Genomic DNA, 17,380 nt, shown 5'->3' on the forward strand with positions numbered 1-17,380 from the left:
TGGCCATCTGGCCTCTCCATCTTATCTCGGCGATGATCTCTGTCGATCCATTCTCACTGTAGATGACGATTATATCTGACTAGTTAATGAGCCTTGTGCTTGAGTACCGGAAGACACAAATGGCAGCATGCATTATATTTCAACAATGCTATCTGCCCAGCTGCACATCTTTATTAGGTGTCGACTGACCGCTTAACAGTTTGGTGAACCACTCCCGCATGTCTTCTGATTGTCCTGTGCACACATATCCGACCTTTCCAGTGCAGATCCGTTCGTTGTTTTATACCACTAGGAAGGAAGGGATATGCTTTCCAACGTGTTGGGGTCGAAGCAAAATGTCAGTTGAACAGTCGGGACTAGACTCGACGTCCATCGGAAATGCTTGCACGATTTTGTTTATGGATGATTAGTCAACACACAATATTAAATCTCATCACTACCAACCATGGTTAATTAGTGCGCAAAGCTCGTGATGCAGTTAATTATTATTCATACGTGAGGATAAAATGATTCATGTGTATATGAACGTACGTATGAATATGATATCAACTGTATATAACCTCGTTTAACTTGTATATATATAGTATACATGTGTATATCACTCAAGAAATCAAGAGAAAAGAAACTAAGAATCAAGCTCTCTCTCTCCCAATAAGGAACAAATGAAGAAACCAAGAAGAATCGGATGAGCACACGGTCTATCACGATATCTATGTACCGAATGAATGAATGGGCGCGCGTTTCAGGGCTCGTTCTTGCCGACCGATCGCCGGCACGGCCGCCACGCGGTGGCCGTGATGAGGGCCCTGTCTCGCCACCCCAGCGCCATGGCCTTGCCGTCGCCGGCCTCCGTGACGCGGAACCCGCCGCCGCCGCACCCGCCGCTCTTCATCTTGAGCAGCAGCTTCGCCTGGCTCACCGTCCTCGAGCTCAGCCTCGCGTCTTCGAACCCCGCGCTCTCCAGCCTCTCCTTCCAACCGCGACTCATCTGGTCCGCCGCGCGGTCGCCGGCATGGCGCCGACGGTCCAGAGAGGCCATTGCGTCGCTGATCTCCACGCCGAGGTGGTCCCTCTCGATGGCGATCCTCTCGGCGCTGTCGGCCGGGAGGCACTCGTGCAGCGACTCGAACACGGCCGCGTAGTACCGGAGGTTGGCCGCGAACCGCGGGAGCAGGCTCGCGCTTCCGCATCTTCCGGCGCCTTTGCCGCCGCCGCTGCCTTCGTCGACCTTGTCGATCAGGAAGACCAAGGACGGGTTCAGGGACCGGATGTGAGCCAATGCGCTGCGCGGATCCCATGAGCTCGCCCTCGCGTTCTGTGCGGCCGGGAACACGAGGTTGACGACCACCGTCGCGGCGGGGTCGGTCTTGATGCGTTCATGGCGGCCATCCTCCGGCCCGTTGTTGACGACGCCCTCGAACTCGAACCGTAGGTTGGGGCAGCCATCCGCGAAGCGGGCGAGCCGGGCCTCCGTGTCCCGCAGCTCGTCGGCGCTCGCGCCGAACCCGGTGATGCGCAGGGACACCGGCTCGTCGCAGCAGTCGCCGCTGTCGTCCTGGGAGGATTGAGAGGAGCTGGTGGTGGCGGCGTCGGAAAGGGACTGGATCAGGGACGGCCACTGGAAGCCGAACGAGACGTCGAAGTCCACGACGTGGAGGCGGCGCCGGCCGCCGGCCTCGAACGCCTCCACGATGGCCTGGTTCGCCGTGAAGTGCGCGAACTGGTAGAACGGGGACGCCTGGTAGAACATGGTGAACGCCAGGAACTGCTCTTCGCGAGTCGTCGTCGTTGTCTTCGCCTTCGCCGGCGGCGGCAGCAGGAGCCTCGACGCCAGCGCGTCCGCGAAGTAGGCCGCGACACGCTGGGCAGGGTCGCCCCCGCGGAAGGACGCGTGCCGGTAGACCTCCTGCAGGGCCACGGCCGCTGCGTGCGTGTCGCCGACCTCCCCGGCGACCGCCGACGAGAGGAGCAAGCGCATCAGCGGCGACGGTCCGGAGCCACTCACATCCCCGTCCTCGTGATCAAGCTCAACCTTCACCATGCGATCTCTGGCCTGGAGGAGCCTCATGACAGTGGCGCGATCACCGCCGCCAGCGGCAGCCACGTCGCCGACGCCGTCCATCACCTTGCGCTTCTTGGCCGCGGCGCCGCCACCATTGACGCCTAGACTCAACGTCAGGTTCATGTACACCCAAACGCCCAATTGATCTCTCCAGCCTCTCGATCGATCGTCTGTCTAAGAACCTCAGAAGCTAGCGCGCGAAGATTAATGGAGATGGGCGAGGCGCGAGACGTACGACGTAGCGGCCGGGAGAGGGAGGGGGGAATGGGCCACGGCGACGGGGAGGGGTATATATAAGCGACCAAAGGGAATCTAGATGTTCCGCTCCGCGTGTAGCTTAGTTTGCAAGAAATGAAATGGCCGCCAATATGCTCCTCCCGTTTTGGCTGGTTCCCGGGCGCGCTGCCCTTGGATCCCAAGGATAGGATATGCCGGTGGAGTGCTCGCCTCTCAGCCCCCTTGTTTTATGCGCAAGGATCTATCTGCCAAGTGCCAACCTATCATCTACCGGCTGCTAGTGCTACCAAGCTCCACCGCTAAGAACATCTCTCGCTGAATTAAGCATTGTTCAAACCTGGTGTTAGTTAACAATGTGTGTGTCTGACAGAGGAGAGCAGAGTGGACTAGTAGCTTGTGATGAATATACAATGGCGGTTTCAATGGTATCTCGCCCTCTAGTCCACACCGCAAGATCCGCTTTTACACTGTAGTATGTATGTATGGCTAACCAAACGGAGGTGGGGCACACATACAGATGTACTATAGTACTATATGGCTTGGCTATGACAAGCCTTGATCGACGCCAATTTAATAGGGTTAGGTGGAACAAAGATTGATGCCTAAGTTGAGGTCTATAGTTTATTTAAGCGTGTTCAAACTCGTGATTCTCTTGGAAGGTGCATGTGGGGCTAACATGGACTCGATCGAGCATCATCGTATACGTCAAGACGAGGACGGTTTGGGGCATACGTTGTGTGGACTGGACTTCTTTGGACATGGAATCAGTAAAAGTCGCAGAATCTCATTCCCTCAAGAAAATGTAAAAATTGTGGAAAGGGGGGAGGCCGGGTGGTTGCCTGGTTGGGGGCAAAGGTGAAAAAGGGGCTATAGGAGTGTGAAGAAGATGCGAGGAAGAGCAGTCAGGAGTGGACCCTTACCGAAGGAGGAGTAAAGCGACCAGACACGAGATTTGGCCAGGAAAATGGGCCGGAGAAAAGGGAGGGCATCAACCATGGCCCTACCATACAACCCCTGAAGCTGCCTCCTGTCGGGCTGCCCTGCTTTCTAGAAACAATATGGCCTCCTATCATTCCATCCTACTTTTTGTGTATATGAACACTACAATATTTAATTAAACAAGTTGGAAGTTGCAAGAGAGTATTTCATTTCAATGCAATTATCTTTCACTGTAGCATATAGGCATTGTGATATGAGTAAATCATACACTTTTGTTCTGTAAAGAAGTCAAGCCAATGAAATCTGGTCACTCTGAAACTTCTTCTCCATCGTCAGTCACCAACACAGTAAAAGACCGCAGGCGAGCCCTGAGAATCAACCTTCGCTACTTGATAGCATTCATCATGTAGCATGAAGGCCCGGTACAGAAAGCTCATGTGCTCCAAAAAGGCCAGCGGCTGCAGAATATGATTATATGCATTATCACACTGCGTCAAAAAGTAAATGCTAGCTAAACATGATAGGCATGATAATTTCAAATTCCATGCTCCTTTCAGCATTACCGAAGAGTTTCCACGCACTAGTGACGCTACAAAGACGTGCACGTCACTTCTGCTAGCCAATATGACAACTAGAATGGACAAGGTGGGACACCCATAATTTCGTGTGTTCGTGAGATGAAATCATAAGATCACATGGTGAGTTGGTGACATGGAGGGCCACATAAAGGTATACGAAAATTGGCACTCATTGACTAGTTACGAGGCGTCTGTTAGACACAAATGAAGTTAACAAACTAAAATGCCCAAAATCACTAGATCCAACTTTTTTACTAGTATAAGAAATTCACTAGCATGATTTGAGCACACAGGTATCAGGACAAAGACTACTCAGTTACCAAGACAAACATGCTAGAATGTACCAGGTCATTTGCAATGTAGATCCGGGCACCTGATCTGAGGACAAGTTCTCAAGTTAATTCCGCCACAGTTCCACCATTATCTGTACAGTAATCCATTGACCTATTGGAAGTAACAGAAGTTAGTTCAGAAATCAAAACACTTAACCTCGAAACTTAATAGATGACATCCCAAGGCTTGTTTTAACATGTTTTCTATGTAAAATTTGAAAAGTCGAGGACAATGATTTCTTCCATTGAAGAAGCTCTAGTGCTCCACATTTAACATTTAAATCTGCAAGATCATACTTGCCACGCTGTTTGCTCATTCTCCAAGTAAGATCATGTACAAGAAAAAATCAATATGAAGAGATTACCACAATTCATGCTTGTTGGGCCTTTTCTTCTTCCAACAGCAAATGAATGATGGATCTGACCACTTCGTTGTCAACAAAAGTTGCCATCTGAAATCATACATTCAGACCAACTAATTAGAAAATTGCAAGATACAGCATATAGTATGAATACCATCTTCAAGCAGCCTTCTGTGCATAGCACGTTATACATTTTTGCATATACTGAAGCAGCCTTTTGTTGAAAGTAGGTTCCAAATTTTTACGAATAGTGAAGTGATACAAAGCAAATGTATGCGAAGATGGTATGAATACTATCTTCAAGCAGCCTTTTGTTTATAGCAAGTTATACATTTTGCATATAATGAAGCAATCTTTTGTACAAAGTAGGTTATACATTTTTACAAACGATTAAATGATACGAAGCAAATGCAAAGATGGTATGAATACCATCTTCAAGCAGTCTTTTGTTCACAGCAAGTTATAGATTTTTGCATATGGTGAAGCAGCCTTCTGTTCAAAGTAGGTTATACATCTTTTATAAATGGTAAAGTGATACTGGTATAAAGCAAATGTATGCGCAAATGTGCAGGAGACGCTACAACTGCATGACATATTCACGTTATCGGTGGTTTCACCTTTATATATCAAACAAAAAGGAGACAACATACCTCCGGCTTTCTTGTCAATTCTTTCAGAACAGCATCAAGTGTAATGCGAAGTTGCTTGAATAAAACAGCAGTCTGTGCAGCAGCAGTTAACCTTAGCCATCCGTCTATAATAACGACTCCAGCCTGGAAACAAAGCCAATACAAGTTTTTGTTTCTGAGCATCAATAGGTTCATGACAGCATACCATGAAAGGCAGAGGACGAAATCTTAGTTGAAGAATCACAAATTTAGTAGTATCATGTTAGCTTAAGTGCAACCCAACAATTGTGAGTCGTACTCCAGTAACATAGTACGAAAAATACAAGGGAATTAACAAACACATGGGCAAACCTACACTCATATACTACAGTTTTCCGAAAAGGTGGGGTTCAACGTATTTGCCAGATACTCAACCATTTAAAATTTTCGTGTGCTTCTGTTGTGCGTGAGCGCTGGGGCGGGGGCGGGGGCTTACCTGGTGTTGGATTACCATTGAACCACCAAACAGAAGGAGTGAGTAGGGGGAAATGACACTGGTATCACGTAGAAACACCTTACTAGTCTCAACCTGAAAATGGGGAACAGATATTTAGAGCTCGCATTTGCTGAATTGGTGTGCTGGGGCTGATACCATAATCACAGATACATTATTGTACGGAAATGCTAAAAATCCGACATCAGATTTTCAGGCATGGAAAATCGAACGTTATTCATGGCAATTTATATGGGCGCGAGGATGGCAAATTTATTTGGCAAGCACGGCAATTTCCTGGCAAAAAAATGAACTGAGGCGGATTTGCCATGCTCATCAACTAAACTTGCCGCCCTCGGCAAACATAATTTGCCATGCAAAAACGTTCGATTTGCCATTCCTAAAAATCTGACGTTCGCTGGATATTCGGGTCCTTATTATATGGCATATGGGTCACTAAAATCGAGCACTACTTCAAACAGAAATAGGAATCTAAGAAATTAATTAGTACGTGCAAATTTCTCTGAATCTGCTAGTGTCTAGAAGCCAAGGTAGTGGTACATATACTATCTGACACCAAAATCATATTATACAAAAACTAACTAAATAGACAACATCCACCTCAAGAAGAAAACAAGATGGCAAGGATTGAGAGATACTCTTCCAGTCATGCAAGTCTAAAACAAACCTTTTCAAGGAACACCAGAAATGGGTATTGCACAGACTTCAAGCTGTGATTCACAGACGATGGGTGTATATGAACTTCTCGCCTTCCATCATACCATCGAGGACGATCCTTACCAAGCAGAACATCAGATGGCTTTCTGCCACCCAAAGCTCCTGGATCAACACCCTCCAGAGTTGCTGCAACATTAGGGTATAGACCTGCACTTATGACCGACTACAAATGCCAGTAAGCATTTTATAAAAATGTTAGCATAATATTGAAAATTTGAAAAATAAATGGTAAGATATTATACTTCTGAACAAGTAACAGTACGAGATCATTTCTTAAACATGGGCATATTTATTTTAGACTGTGGTGCACATCAACAAACTGACAAAAAGGTGTACAAAAATCACATCATTACCTTGATAACTGAGGTGTAGCCAGCATATAAGTTGAACGGAAGAGATATATTGGCAAACCAACTCTCAAGATTGCTTTTTCTATTCCCATTCATTTGATTCTGGAAAACGGTAAAATATATTGGCATTAGAAGATTGATTTTTATGTCTGTCTCCACTCAAATTAGAAAAGGAGAATTCGGGCAACAATGAGTAAAAGTAAAGTGCATTGTACCATCTGCAGTACCCCAAAAGAAAGGAAGCTACTTCCTCTCTTCTCTATCTGATGTTACTAAATTTTCAAGGTCTCGAGACAGGAATTTTAAACATTACTTTTACAACTTTGTTGTCATACAACAAATTAAGAAAACTAAATGTAAAATATCTCAATTGCCACTAAAGTCACTAAACTTCATAAATTAAATTAGCAGGTTAGTACTCCTAAACCTGTAATCTGGAAAAGTAGAAGTTCAGCTATTTTGATTTAAGAAGTATTCATATAAGCAACTTGTGAAAGTGAAACTAAAGGCATCTCCTTTCTTTTGAGGGTGAGAAACTCCCAGAGATGGAAAAAAACTGGAATAGATTAATTGTGAATCCTATATTCAACTCAAATATAATGATATAGGTGTTTATGCCTATTTAAGGTAGAAGTGCACTGGAGGCAGAGTTAACTTGGACCATCATGTGACACAAACTGCCAGGATCACCCAAGTGATCCACACATGAGCTTCGTGATTTCAGTACACAGTTTGTAATCAACTAACAGGACAAAGTTATAAGACACATTATACAAATTTAGAGTAAATTATCAGGTTAATTTTTCAATCAACTAACAGGACAAAGTTATATGACACATTATCCAAATTTAGAGTAAATAATTATCAGGTTAATTTTCAGTTACTTACGAACTAATGCAATTCTTTAAGACATACCAGATTATCTTTAGGAAGATCCACAAGTCCAATGTCTGCTAACAATGAGCCATACTGTAGACGCATGTCCCTGGGGATAAAAATCAAATTAGATGGTTGTAGTTGACAGTTACTCCCTCTGTAAACTAATATAAGAGCATTTAGATTACTAAAGTAGTGTTCTAAACGCTCTTATATTAGTTTACGGAAGGAGTACTTTACAATTTTACTACAAAATAAAATTGAAAAACTTATGTTTGTTAGCAGTAACTGCTCAGTTGACTCTACATTAAAGTATAACAAATTTGGAAGTAGGCGTGAACAAAAAACAGGTTAACAATCGCTTATACAATTAGTAGTGAACTACAGAAGATATGTTCTTGCACCAACGCGGGTATAGAGGAGAGCTGCAAGTTACCAACCAATACTTGAGCTTTGCTAGGTTCACTTAAACCCTAGCTGGTATCACTACGGTTACCATGTGATATTGAGATGGTTGGGTGGTTGCTGATGTGGTAGCGACAAAACGAGAAAATTGATTTATCTGGGCTTTTTTTTATCTCAAAAAAGGTGATAAGTAACTAGTTCCTTCTATCACAGTATTACTAACCAGAATCTCAATCTAGAACCTGAAGATTAAATAACTGTTAGGAATCCAACCTGATCATGTACATCACTGTACTGTTCAAGTAGAATGAACGGCAAAACTGATGAGCAGATCTAGCTCCATGCTGCAATTCAGAATCATCTTTTAGTGTCTGGTATGTACAGCACAAACCATGCCAATTGTAAATTCTAAGATAAAGCATGGTGCTAACTATTATGCATACATACAACTCTATCAAATGACAAAAACTGAATTCCATAACAAAAGAAAGCAGTTACCTCTTGCAGTATGCGGGACCACTTGTTGTATGCAATAACCATTAACAAATGATCTGATTGTTTGTTATCTATTATAGAAGTAGACCCATCAAGATTTTCATTCAACAATGCAGCCTTTGCTTTCTCTACATTTTGCTTCTGTGTTACAAAAAAACAGGAATGTCAGGACATGATTAAAATACATAAAATAGTTTTTTCAGAATAAAATACATGAAACATTTATCATTCTATACAAATAATACCTCATCTTTTGGAGAGATGAAAGGGGATTTATAACTCAGAAAAGCAGCAACAGAAAGAATTGGTGATAAGCAGCCAAAGATAGCCCCATAGAGCATCATCTGCAGTTCTCATAGGCACATCAGAACAGGAAGAAAAGGAGTTGGTATAAACTACAAAAATTATGTTGGACAGATAGATTAATTTTAGTGAACCCTTGGACAGATACAAAACCGATATGTGGCAAAACTCAATTAATCACAAGGTATGAAAAGGAGCACTACACATACAAATCAATGTAAATTCTTCTACGTTAGTCAACTGGTACAGAAATGGATAGAAGGGGTGCAATATGCAACAATTCAAAGATACATGAGGAACACAATAGGGTCTATCACTGAAATTTTTAATTCCATCATGCATTGAAAATAGAATATGCCTCCAGATTTTGTGAATAGGGCAGTGTAGCGATGACTAAAGACTAACTGACTAAGGGGAAATCGGTTTCCGTGGCCTGGAAGCGCAACATCAATCGATGGAAGGGGTCCGGGTCATGGACCGAGCCCCAAGCCGCAGCCACCGTGTCGTGGAACCCATCAAGCCTCAACCAGAAGTCCTCAAAATGAAATCGTCTATGCGCCGTGGGCATGGGGGAGCAGTCCAGCAGCAGGGGGGAGTGGTCCGAGATGACCGACACAAGGCAGCGAAGGTGACATTCGCCGTGTGCATCCTCCCAGTCCGAGGTGCAGAGCACACGGTCCAGGTGCACAAGAGTGGGAGGGGACTGCTCGTTCGACCACGTGAAGCGACGCCCGTTGAGGTAGACCTCCTTAAGCGCAAGGTCATTGACGAGGCGGCGGAATCTGCCCATCATACGACGATTTAAGTTGCCGTTGTTCTTGTCCTTGTCGCGCAGGATGAGGTTGAAGTCTCCGCAAAGCATCCATGGCCCGGGACAGGCCACACGAATCTCCCGCAGCTCAAGCAAGAACGCAATTTTGTCCGCGTCGTCTTGAGGTCCATACACGACAGAGAGCCACCAAGGGGTGCCCGAGGCCGTGGCCACTCTGGCCGAGAGGGCATTCGTGGTGAACAACGGGTCCGTGATAGTCACGGCCCTGCTCTTCCAAGCCAGTAAGATGCCGCCCCGCGTGCCAAGAGCTGGGAGGTATGTGTAGTCATCGAACTCTGAACCGAGGGTGTCAAGAACAACAGACGAACAAGTTGGCCATCTCTCGGGAGCTCATATCGCGCTTTGACACCGGGGCCTGACGGCTTCACCGCGCGCAGGCTTACCAGCTGGAGTGCCAAGACGACAGGCAGTATCCGCGACAAGTTGGCCATCTCTCGGGAGCTCATATCGCGCTTTGACAAGGCCCAGGAGGATCGAGCTCTCACTTAGGAGGAGGATTGGCTGCGAAAGCGCCTCAAGGTCTCGTACCTTGGCCTTGCTTCGTTGGAACGCACCATCGCCAGGCAGCGCGCCCGCATAGCCACGCTCAAGGAAGGCGACGCTAGCACGGGATTCTTCCACCGGCAATGCTCCTTTCGTCGTCAGAAGAACCGGATCTTTAGCCTGGCCGTGGATGGGCACACGGTCACCGACCAGGACGCGATAGCGCAAGCTGCTTTTGAGCACTTTGACGAGATCCTGGGCACGGCCGTCGACCGCGACCTTACGCTCAACTTGGAGGGGCTCATTGAGCCTTGCGACCTGGCGAGCCTGGACTCTCCCTTCAGCGTGGAGGAGGTATGGGACGCGATCAAGCGCCTCCCCGCTCGCAAGGCACCGGGGCCTGACGGCTTCACCGCGGAGTTTCTGCGAGCTTGCTGGACCATCGTTCGACAGGACCTTATGGATGTCTTCCAACAGCTGTTCGAGATGCGGGGCCATGGCTTTGGCAAGCTCAACCAAGCCCTCATGACCCTACTGCCCAAGCGCGCCGACGCCCAACAGCTTCGTGACTATCGCCCGATCTGCTTGATTCATATCGTGGCCAAGATATTCACCAAGGTCCTGTCTCTGCGGCTTGCCCCCAGATTGGATAGCTTGGTCAGTCGCAACCAGAACGCGTTCATCACCGGCCGGAGCCTCCATGATAACTTCATCCTCGTGAGACAATCTCTCAAAATGCTGCACCAACTCGGGGCTCCGCGGATCATGCTCAAGCTCGACCTCACGCGCGCCTTTGACTCCATATCTTGGCCATTCCTCTTTGAGGTTTTGCGCCAATATGGGTTCGGGGACAGATTTCGGGAATGGCTTGCGATCCTGTTATCGACGTCCAGCACCCGTGTCATGATGAACGGCAAGCCAGGCCCCCCGATCTGGCACCGCTCGGGCCTGCGACAGGGCGACTCCATGTCCCCCCAGCTGTTTGTTCTCGCTGTGGACACGCTTGGGCGGCTGATGCGCCGCGCGCTCGATGCCGGCATACTGCAGCAGTTGCTTCCCCGACGCCCGATCCCGGCGATCTCCCTCTATGCTGACGATGTGATGCTATTCTGTCATGCCACGCCGGAGGACGTTGCTGCCATCAAGGGTATCTTGACCCTGTTCGGCAAAGCGAGCGGGCTGCTGGTTAACTATGCGAAGAGCTCCGCCACCGTCCTGCACGGTGACATGCAGGAACACGAGGTGATCGCCCAATTGGGTTGCCTGGTGGTGCAGCTTCCCATCACTTACCTGGGCATCCCGTTGTCGACGCGACGGCCTTCCGCCGCCCAGTTGCAACCCCTCGTCGATACGGTGGCTGCCCGGCTTCCTACCTGGAAGGCGTGGCTCATGAACAAAGCCGGGCGTCTTGCCCTTGTCAAATCAGTCCTCAACGCAATACCAGTGCACCAGCTGCTCGCGTTCGCTCCCCCAAAGAAGACGCTCAAACAATTGGCGAAGATCCAGCGAGGCTTCTTGTGGGCTGGGCGGGCCGTGGCCAACGGTGGCCATTGCCATGTCAACTGGAGCCGTGTGTGCCGACCTGTCACGTATGGTGGGCTGGGAGTCCGAGACCTGGAGCGCGCTGGTCTCGCGCCACGGTTGCGATGGCTGTGGTTCGCCCGCGTCGATCCGGACCGTGCTTGGCAAGGTCTCGATCTGCAGTTCTCACACGAGGAGCGCGCGCTCTTCTTCGCCTCCACTACCATGATCATTGGAAATGGCTCGACGGCACTTTTTTGGGAAGATCGCTGGATTGGCGGGCAGTCTGTAGGTGAGATAGCTCCCCTACTCTACCAATGCATTCCCAAACGTCGACGCAAGGCCAGGACGGTGGCAGAAGGGCTGGCAGGTAACTCTTGGGCACATGATATACAAGGGGTCCTGGGTCTGCACGAAATCGGACAATACCTGCTGCTATGGTAGGCTGTGTGCCACACCATCCTGACGAACGAGCCGGATCGCCTGCTCTGGAGGTGGACCACCAATGGCATCTACTCGGCGCGCTCGTGTTATGCGGCCAGTTTTCAGGGATCCACACGGAGCCATTCTTGGAAGCTGGTATGGAAGAGCTGGGCGCCTCCACGGGTAAAAAATTTCCATTGGCTCGCCGCCCAGGATCGCTGCTGGACCGCTGAAAGGCTTGCGCGACGTGGCTTGCAGCATCACCCTCGATGCCTCCTCTGCGACCAGGCCTTGGAAACTATCCAGCACCTGCTGCTGACATGCCCCTTTGCACGTCAGACCTGGCACCTTGTCCTTGATTGGTTGCATATTCCGGTCCAAATCCCCGATCAGGAGCACACGGTCACGGAGTGGTGGCTGAGCGCGAAAGAGCTCGCGCCGCCGGCGCATCGGAAGGCCCTCAAATCCATCGCGCTGCTTGTGCCCTGGATGCTATGGAAGCACAGGAACGTGTGTGTCTTCGACAACGCCACGCCATCCATCGAATCCCTAGTGGATAGGATCAAGGACGAGGCCCGGTGTTGGGCTAGAGCAGGAGCCCAGGGACTTCGGGTTGTTCTGCCACAACCTGGGATGTCCACTGATTTTGTGCTTTTCTTTGTACTGCTCACCTCCTAGGAGGATTGTTCTACCTTTTCCATGAAATGAAATGCAAAGGTCCTTTGCGTTTTCTCGAAAAAAAAATCGGTTTCCAAATTTGCATGGTAACCTTAAGATTACAAATAAGATCCATCCTAGTCCTTCCTCTCATCCAGTACTAACGAAATTAATGAGCGTTACAACTGACATGGTGAGATTCTCTTATGGCAACCATCATAGATGATATGCTAATTAGGAAAGGTATCCCAGCAATCTACCAAGTTACTTTGATGAAACTGTATGCATCAAATAACTAGCCCCTCCATCCAAAATACATGACATTTTAGATATGTGCAGGGTCTCTATGATGCAACCTTAGCCGCTATTTTGTATGTGAATACATTAGTACAAAATTATAGGAATTGCAAGCTTATAAAAAAATAATGACAAATCTAATGATATAATTTTGATTTGACTAACCTCAGTTATCTTATTATATACCAATAGTTAAAGTTTGACTGTACACTTTCTAGGAAGTCGTCTATTTTCGATGGATGGGGGAGTGCTACATATGATAAATGAACCAGTGAAATATATGTCAGCCGCACCTTGCCAATCAAAACATCAACAGGTAGTTTTGCTAAATGATAGCCAAGAGGTGATAACTCTTCATGTCCTTCAAAGGCTCCAACCTACTCAAAAGTCAAGACAACAAACAGACAGGATAAAGTTTGATGACGAGCTAGAAAAGAAATATGAATATTGATCTACCTATGATCAGCACACTGCAGGTTTACATGATAGAAAGCAGAATGGAACCTTAAATAACAAGTCAATTGCAGAGGAGATAGCTTCTTCTTTTGGGGGCTCTACAGCCTGCAAAATTATGATAGACAACGTAATGTGAGCACTCTGCAACACAATGTCACACAGCTGACACAAAACAGCAATCAAAACATATATAACTATAACGAAGCTCATGTTGTGACAGAAAACTTGAAAGGTAGCATGGATGTGACTGACCCGCCTCCCTACCAACCCAACACAAAAAAATGGTATTTGGGGGGAGGGGGGTTGTACCTTTAGTAGGAATGATTTTATGTCACCCAGATGAAGTGATTTTATTTGCAAACACAGCTCAGTCAATGGCATCCGCAGCATCTCAGGCACCTTATAAACAAAGTAGACAGAAATATCAGTGCAAAATGGTTAAATGTTCCATCTAGGATGAGTGAGATTATCTTTAGCATATGAATAGTACTAATGTAAGTGTAGCCCACTTGCGTCGAGACAATACATATCTGCATATGTTGAAATATTGGATGCAAAATCTCTTGTGCAGAATTCAGATTTCTAGCTTTCTTAATTAAATGCAGATGGCATGTCAGGGCTGAGATAGCAAGTGCGGGAAAACTGGTAGGTTTTTATGAAGCATGATCAACAAACAAGGAATAGCAGAAAGGTCCTTATACTCTAGAGAATCTGACTGATGTATCTTGGACGCAAGATCTTATACAAAAATAAAGTGAGTATGACATGCAATAACCTGAAATGGCCGCATCAGTTTTTCAAAACGATGGTGAGTATAAAGGCAGAAACACAACCCAGGCCTCACACGACCAGCTCGTCCCCGTCTCTGTTTTGCATTTGCACGAGAAATCCAATCTTCTACTATGCTTGACATTTTCTGCAAAAATATACGACAGAATAGTTAGAAGTGTCATTTACTTGAGATATTATGTCTCAACTTAATCATCGTCATAAACATATTACATATGGCATCCTTATAGGATACCATTTTATTAAGATTTTATCATGTCAACGAATGCATTAAAAGGTTATTATCATGGTCGCGAGGGCAAGCACAAAAAGAACGAAGCTGCTAAGTCATTGATGTGTTCCGCACGTGCATGTTTTCTAGAACACATCCACGTGCGCTTGCTACTGTGGGTAACTAGGCATCATAGGCTACAAGTCTAAATCACAGGCTTTACACAATGTGGCCTTGTAGAAACCTACACATGATGCACATATGACCACTACACCATCAAGTATGATTTCATGAGTGCACTACTTCAAAGGTATTTCACTCAGAAATCCGTGGCCACTACTTCAGATAAATAACTTAACGATCAATGTCTGCATGCCCAAAAACCATCAGAGTAACTAGTATTGAAGTGTATATGTGGATTGCCTAGCCCTTTCCATCAGTTCGGACTTTTGGTTATGTTGGCTACTGCATGAAGCTTAAAATGGTATCAGAGCCTAAGGTCTTGAGTTCAAGTCCTGGCTTTCGCAATTTATCCACAAATTGCTGCTGCCCCCCTCTGTGTCCACGTATAGGCCTCCTGAGCCATACCTCTGAGTCTATTCATGTGTTGACTTCCCGCGTCACACGTGAGAGGGGGTGTTGAAGTGTATGTAGATTGCCTAGCCCTTTCCATCAGTTCAGACTTTTGGTTGCGTTGGCTAGTCCATGAAGCTTAACAACTAGAATGTTGTGACGAAACCCATAGGCTAATAAAGAGAGTGCAATAGTATTTCACCCAGCAGTTATACTTGGTGAACTTGTGCTTGTGGTTTGCATAGTGTATTGATCCTTGTTGGAAAAGTTTTATTTGTTGAAAAAGCACAAATGACAGGCACAAACAAGAGAGATACCTTCTGTGGGTTATAACGATTCTCTTTGTGTTTTCCAGTATCAACTACATATACAACATCATCAATTGTAATGCTAGTCTCCGCTATGTCCGTGGCAAGAATAACCTGCAATACCTTGTCGTAAGTACTAATAAGTAACTAAGTACTTGCTAGATTTAGGGAGACAAGAGTACACCTTGCGAATGTTTTCTGGTGGATACTGGAACACCTTCCTTTGATCAGTGGGTGAAAGCATTGAATGCAAAGGAAGGATCCAATCAGATGATGCCCCTTTGAATCTAACTGAAGCAGATAATCTATCAATCAGCATTTCGATCTCTGCAACTCCCTGTAGTACAATCAATGACAAATGGATGCTCCACATGATAAGAAATAAGAAATATATGTATTTGAAAAAACAAACATTAAGCTGACATAATGCAATAAACTTACAGGAAGAAATACTAGGACAGCGCCTGAGGGGCAGTTCTCGTCAATATAGCATATTAAGTCTTCCAGCAGATCAAAATCAATGACATCTTCGTTTAAGCGTTTCTGAGTTGACAATTGAAGATTTTCAGTGAGAACTGAAACGTAAAAAAAAAAGGTGCAAGACATATGGTTCAGAGAACAAACTCACTAGATTCAGGTTGGTCCTTTCACTGTATGACTGATAGCAATCAGAGCTATAGTGAGGATTAACATAATTTTCAGAAAGCATTGACTCGTCCCCCCATGAGGACATGACAAGGTTCTTCATTCCTCTCCGGTTATTCACTGAGCTACTAGCATGCTTCCACTGGAAAAGAAATTGAGAAGGATTTAGGCATTGATATAGCACACAATTGATGAGAAACAGTGAAGGACAAGTATCATGCATATAAACTTGCCCGCCGGCTAGCTTCGAGGATTTGAAGGCGCAGATACTTGCACAAATGCCTATCACTGTATACCATAAGATTAAGCATATGTATAACACTCTTTCCCTAAAACAATTCAAATTTCCAAGTTTCTAACAGGGAATTCTAGCTTGTGCAGGTACGAGCCTCATCATATCCTTGCATCATATTGGGCTGGCAATACATGGAAAATAAGTTGCATGCCATCCTTGATTCTTGAAAACAACTGTGATCAAACACAGAAGATCAAGAAAAAGATATCTAGCGCTCACAAAAACCTAAGATGTGTTCTGTGCTAATAATATCATATAATGGAAAACTAGATCAGTATATAATTTGAAAACAGGGGATATTTACAAGATATAGTATACAGTTTGAAAACAGGGGATATTTACAAGATATAGTAATTGAGACAGAGCAGCAGTAGTCAAAGGCTCCAACAGTAAGGTCCTAGAAAGGGGCTCCAACGGTTGACAGATTTGTATTACACTGAGAATAAAAATTAAGCAAAGGGAAACCTTTTCTCCATGCTGTGCGAAGTATGCTCCTGATGCAGGAGAATCCAAAGCAAGACAGTACTCCATTTTCTCATAAACATCTTCAAGGAAGTGAGTTGAAACTGGGTGTGTTCTTCCTTCAACACTAATCACAGGGCAATCTCCAAAATATCGTGCGAATAGGCTTGAATCAACAGTTGCAGACCTGAAGATAAAGCACAAAGATATAAATACACAGATCTCATAATAATCGGTGCAACAAAAAACTGCAAATGTGAAAAGAAATAAGAAAAATATACAAGGGAATGGACATTACATGAGAATCACTTTCAGCTTTCTTCCTGGTTGATTAGAGCGTTTTTCAACAAGACTCTTAAGAACAATCAGTAAGAAGTCGCTCTGACAGGGGCAAATTAGGATTAATCATGTGATTCATCTATCATACGAAGAAACAAGACATTTTGTAGCACATAAAGCAAGAACATACACAAGCAAGTACATACCAAAATAGTGCGTTCATGTACTTCATCTACTACAACATGAGTAACATCACTTAAGTCTTTGTTTCCCTGAAATATGTGAAGTTTGTAAGAAAGGATCCTTAGCAGCTATTAAGAAATGACAAAGGCAGAAGAACAAATATTAAGAAAAAACAGTATTATTTTTTA

General features: G+C 45.6%; 2 protein-coding genes across 5 annotated transcripts in view; both read right to left on the reverse strand.

The window, feature by feature from the left end:
• Positions 1 to 545: 545 nt before the first annotated feature.
• Positions 546 to 2,590, reverse strand: LOC125538289 (scarecrow-like protein 23). Its single transcript, XM_048701560.2, has one exon. It carries the CDS (start codon positions 2,183 to 2,185, stop codon positions 743 to 745), a length of 1,443 nt encoding a protein of 480 aa, XP_048557517.1. The 5' UTR covers positions 2,186 to 2,590; the 3' UTR covers positions 546 to 742.
• An 832-nt stretch (positions 2,591 to 3,422) lies between these two features.
• LOC125538288 (DExH-box ATP-dependent RNA helicase DExH7, chloroplastic) overlaps positions 3,423 to 17,380 on the reverse strand; it is a 29,677-nt gene continuing 15,719 nt past the window's right edge. For 2 of the 4 annotated variants that reach the window (XM_048701558.2, XM_048701556.2), the window contains exons 14-35: positions 17,216 to 17,281; positions 17,029 to 17,111; positions 16,734 to 16,917; positions 15,957 to 16,115; positions 15,770 to 15,871; positions 15,513 to 15,665; positions 15,338 to 15,442; positions 14,223 to 14,363; positions 13,757 to 13,846; positions 13,496 to 13,552; positions 13,285 to 13,368; positions 8,721 to 8,819; positions 8,479 to 8,616; positions 8,254 to 8,324; positions 7,615 to 7,684; positions 6,703 to 6,801; positions 6,300 to 6,512; positions 5,615 to 5,707; positions 5,161 to 5,283; positions 4,514 to 4,600; positions 4,161 to 4,260; positions 3,423 to 3,696 (exon numbers count right to left, since the gene is read on the reverse strand). In XM_048701558.2, the coding sequence (XP_048557515.1) occupies positions 4,520 to 4,600; positions 5,161 to 5,283; positions 5,615 to 5,707; positions 6,300 to 6,512; positions 6,703 to 6,801; positions 7,615 to 7,684; positions 8,254 to 8,324; positions 8,479 to 8,616; positions 8,721 to 8,819; positions 13,285 to 13,368; positions 13,496 to 13,552; positions 13,757 to 13,846; positions 14,223 to 14,363; positions 15,338 to 15,442; positions 15,513 to 15,665; positions 15,770 to 15,871; positions 15,957 to 16,115; positions 16,734 to 16,917; positions 17,029 to 17,111; positions 17,216 to 17,281 (2,211 nt within the window). In that variant the 3' untranslated portion in view covers positions 3,423 to 3,696; positions 4,161 to 4,260; positions 4,514 to 4,519. Of the gene's footprint in view, positions 3,697 to 4,160; positions 4,261 to 4,513; positions 4,601 to 5,160; positions 5,284 to 5,614; positions 5,708 to 6,299; positions 6,513 to 6,702; positions 6,802 to 7,614; positions 7,685 to 8,253; positions 8,325 to 8,478; positions 8,617 to 8,720; positions 8,820 to 13,284; positions 13,369 to 13,495; positions 13,553 to 13,756; positions 13,847 to 14,222; positions 14,364 to 15,337; positions 15,443 to 15,512; positions 15,666 to 15,769; positions 15,872 to 15,956; positions 16,116 to 16,733; positions 16,918 to 17,028; positions 17,112 to 17,215; positions 17,282 to 17,380 lie in introns of those variants that run through there. The other 2 variants (XM_048701557.2, XM_048701559.2) reach the window with 2 other exon arrangements.

This window comes from Triticum urartu, chromosome 2A (assembly GCF_056163025.1).
Source record: "Triticum urartu cultivar PI428250 chromosome 2A, HENAU_Tu73, whole genome shotgun sequence".
In the NCBI taxonomy this organism is placed as follows: Eukaryota; Viridiplantae; Streptophyta; class Magnoliopsida; order Poales; family Poaceae; genus Triticum; species Triticum urartu.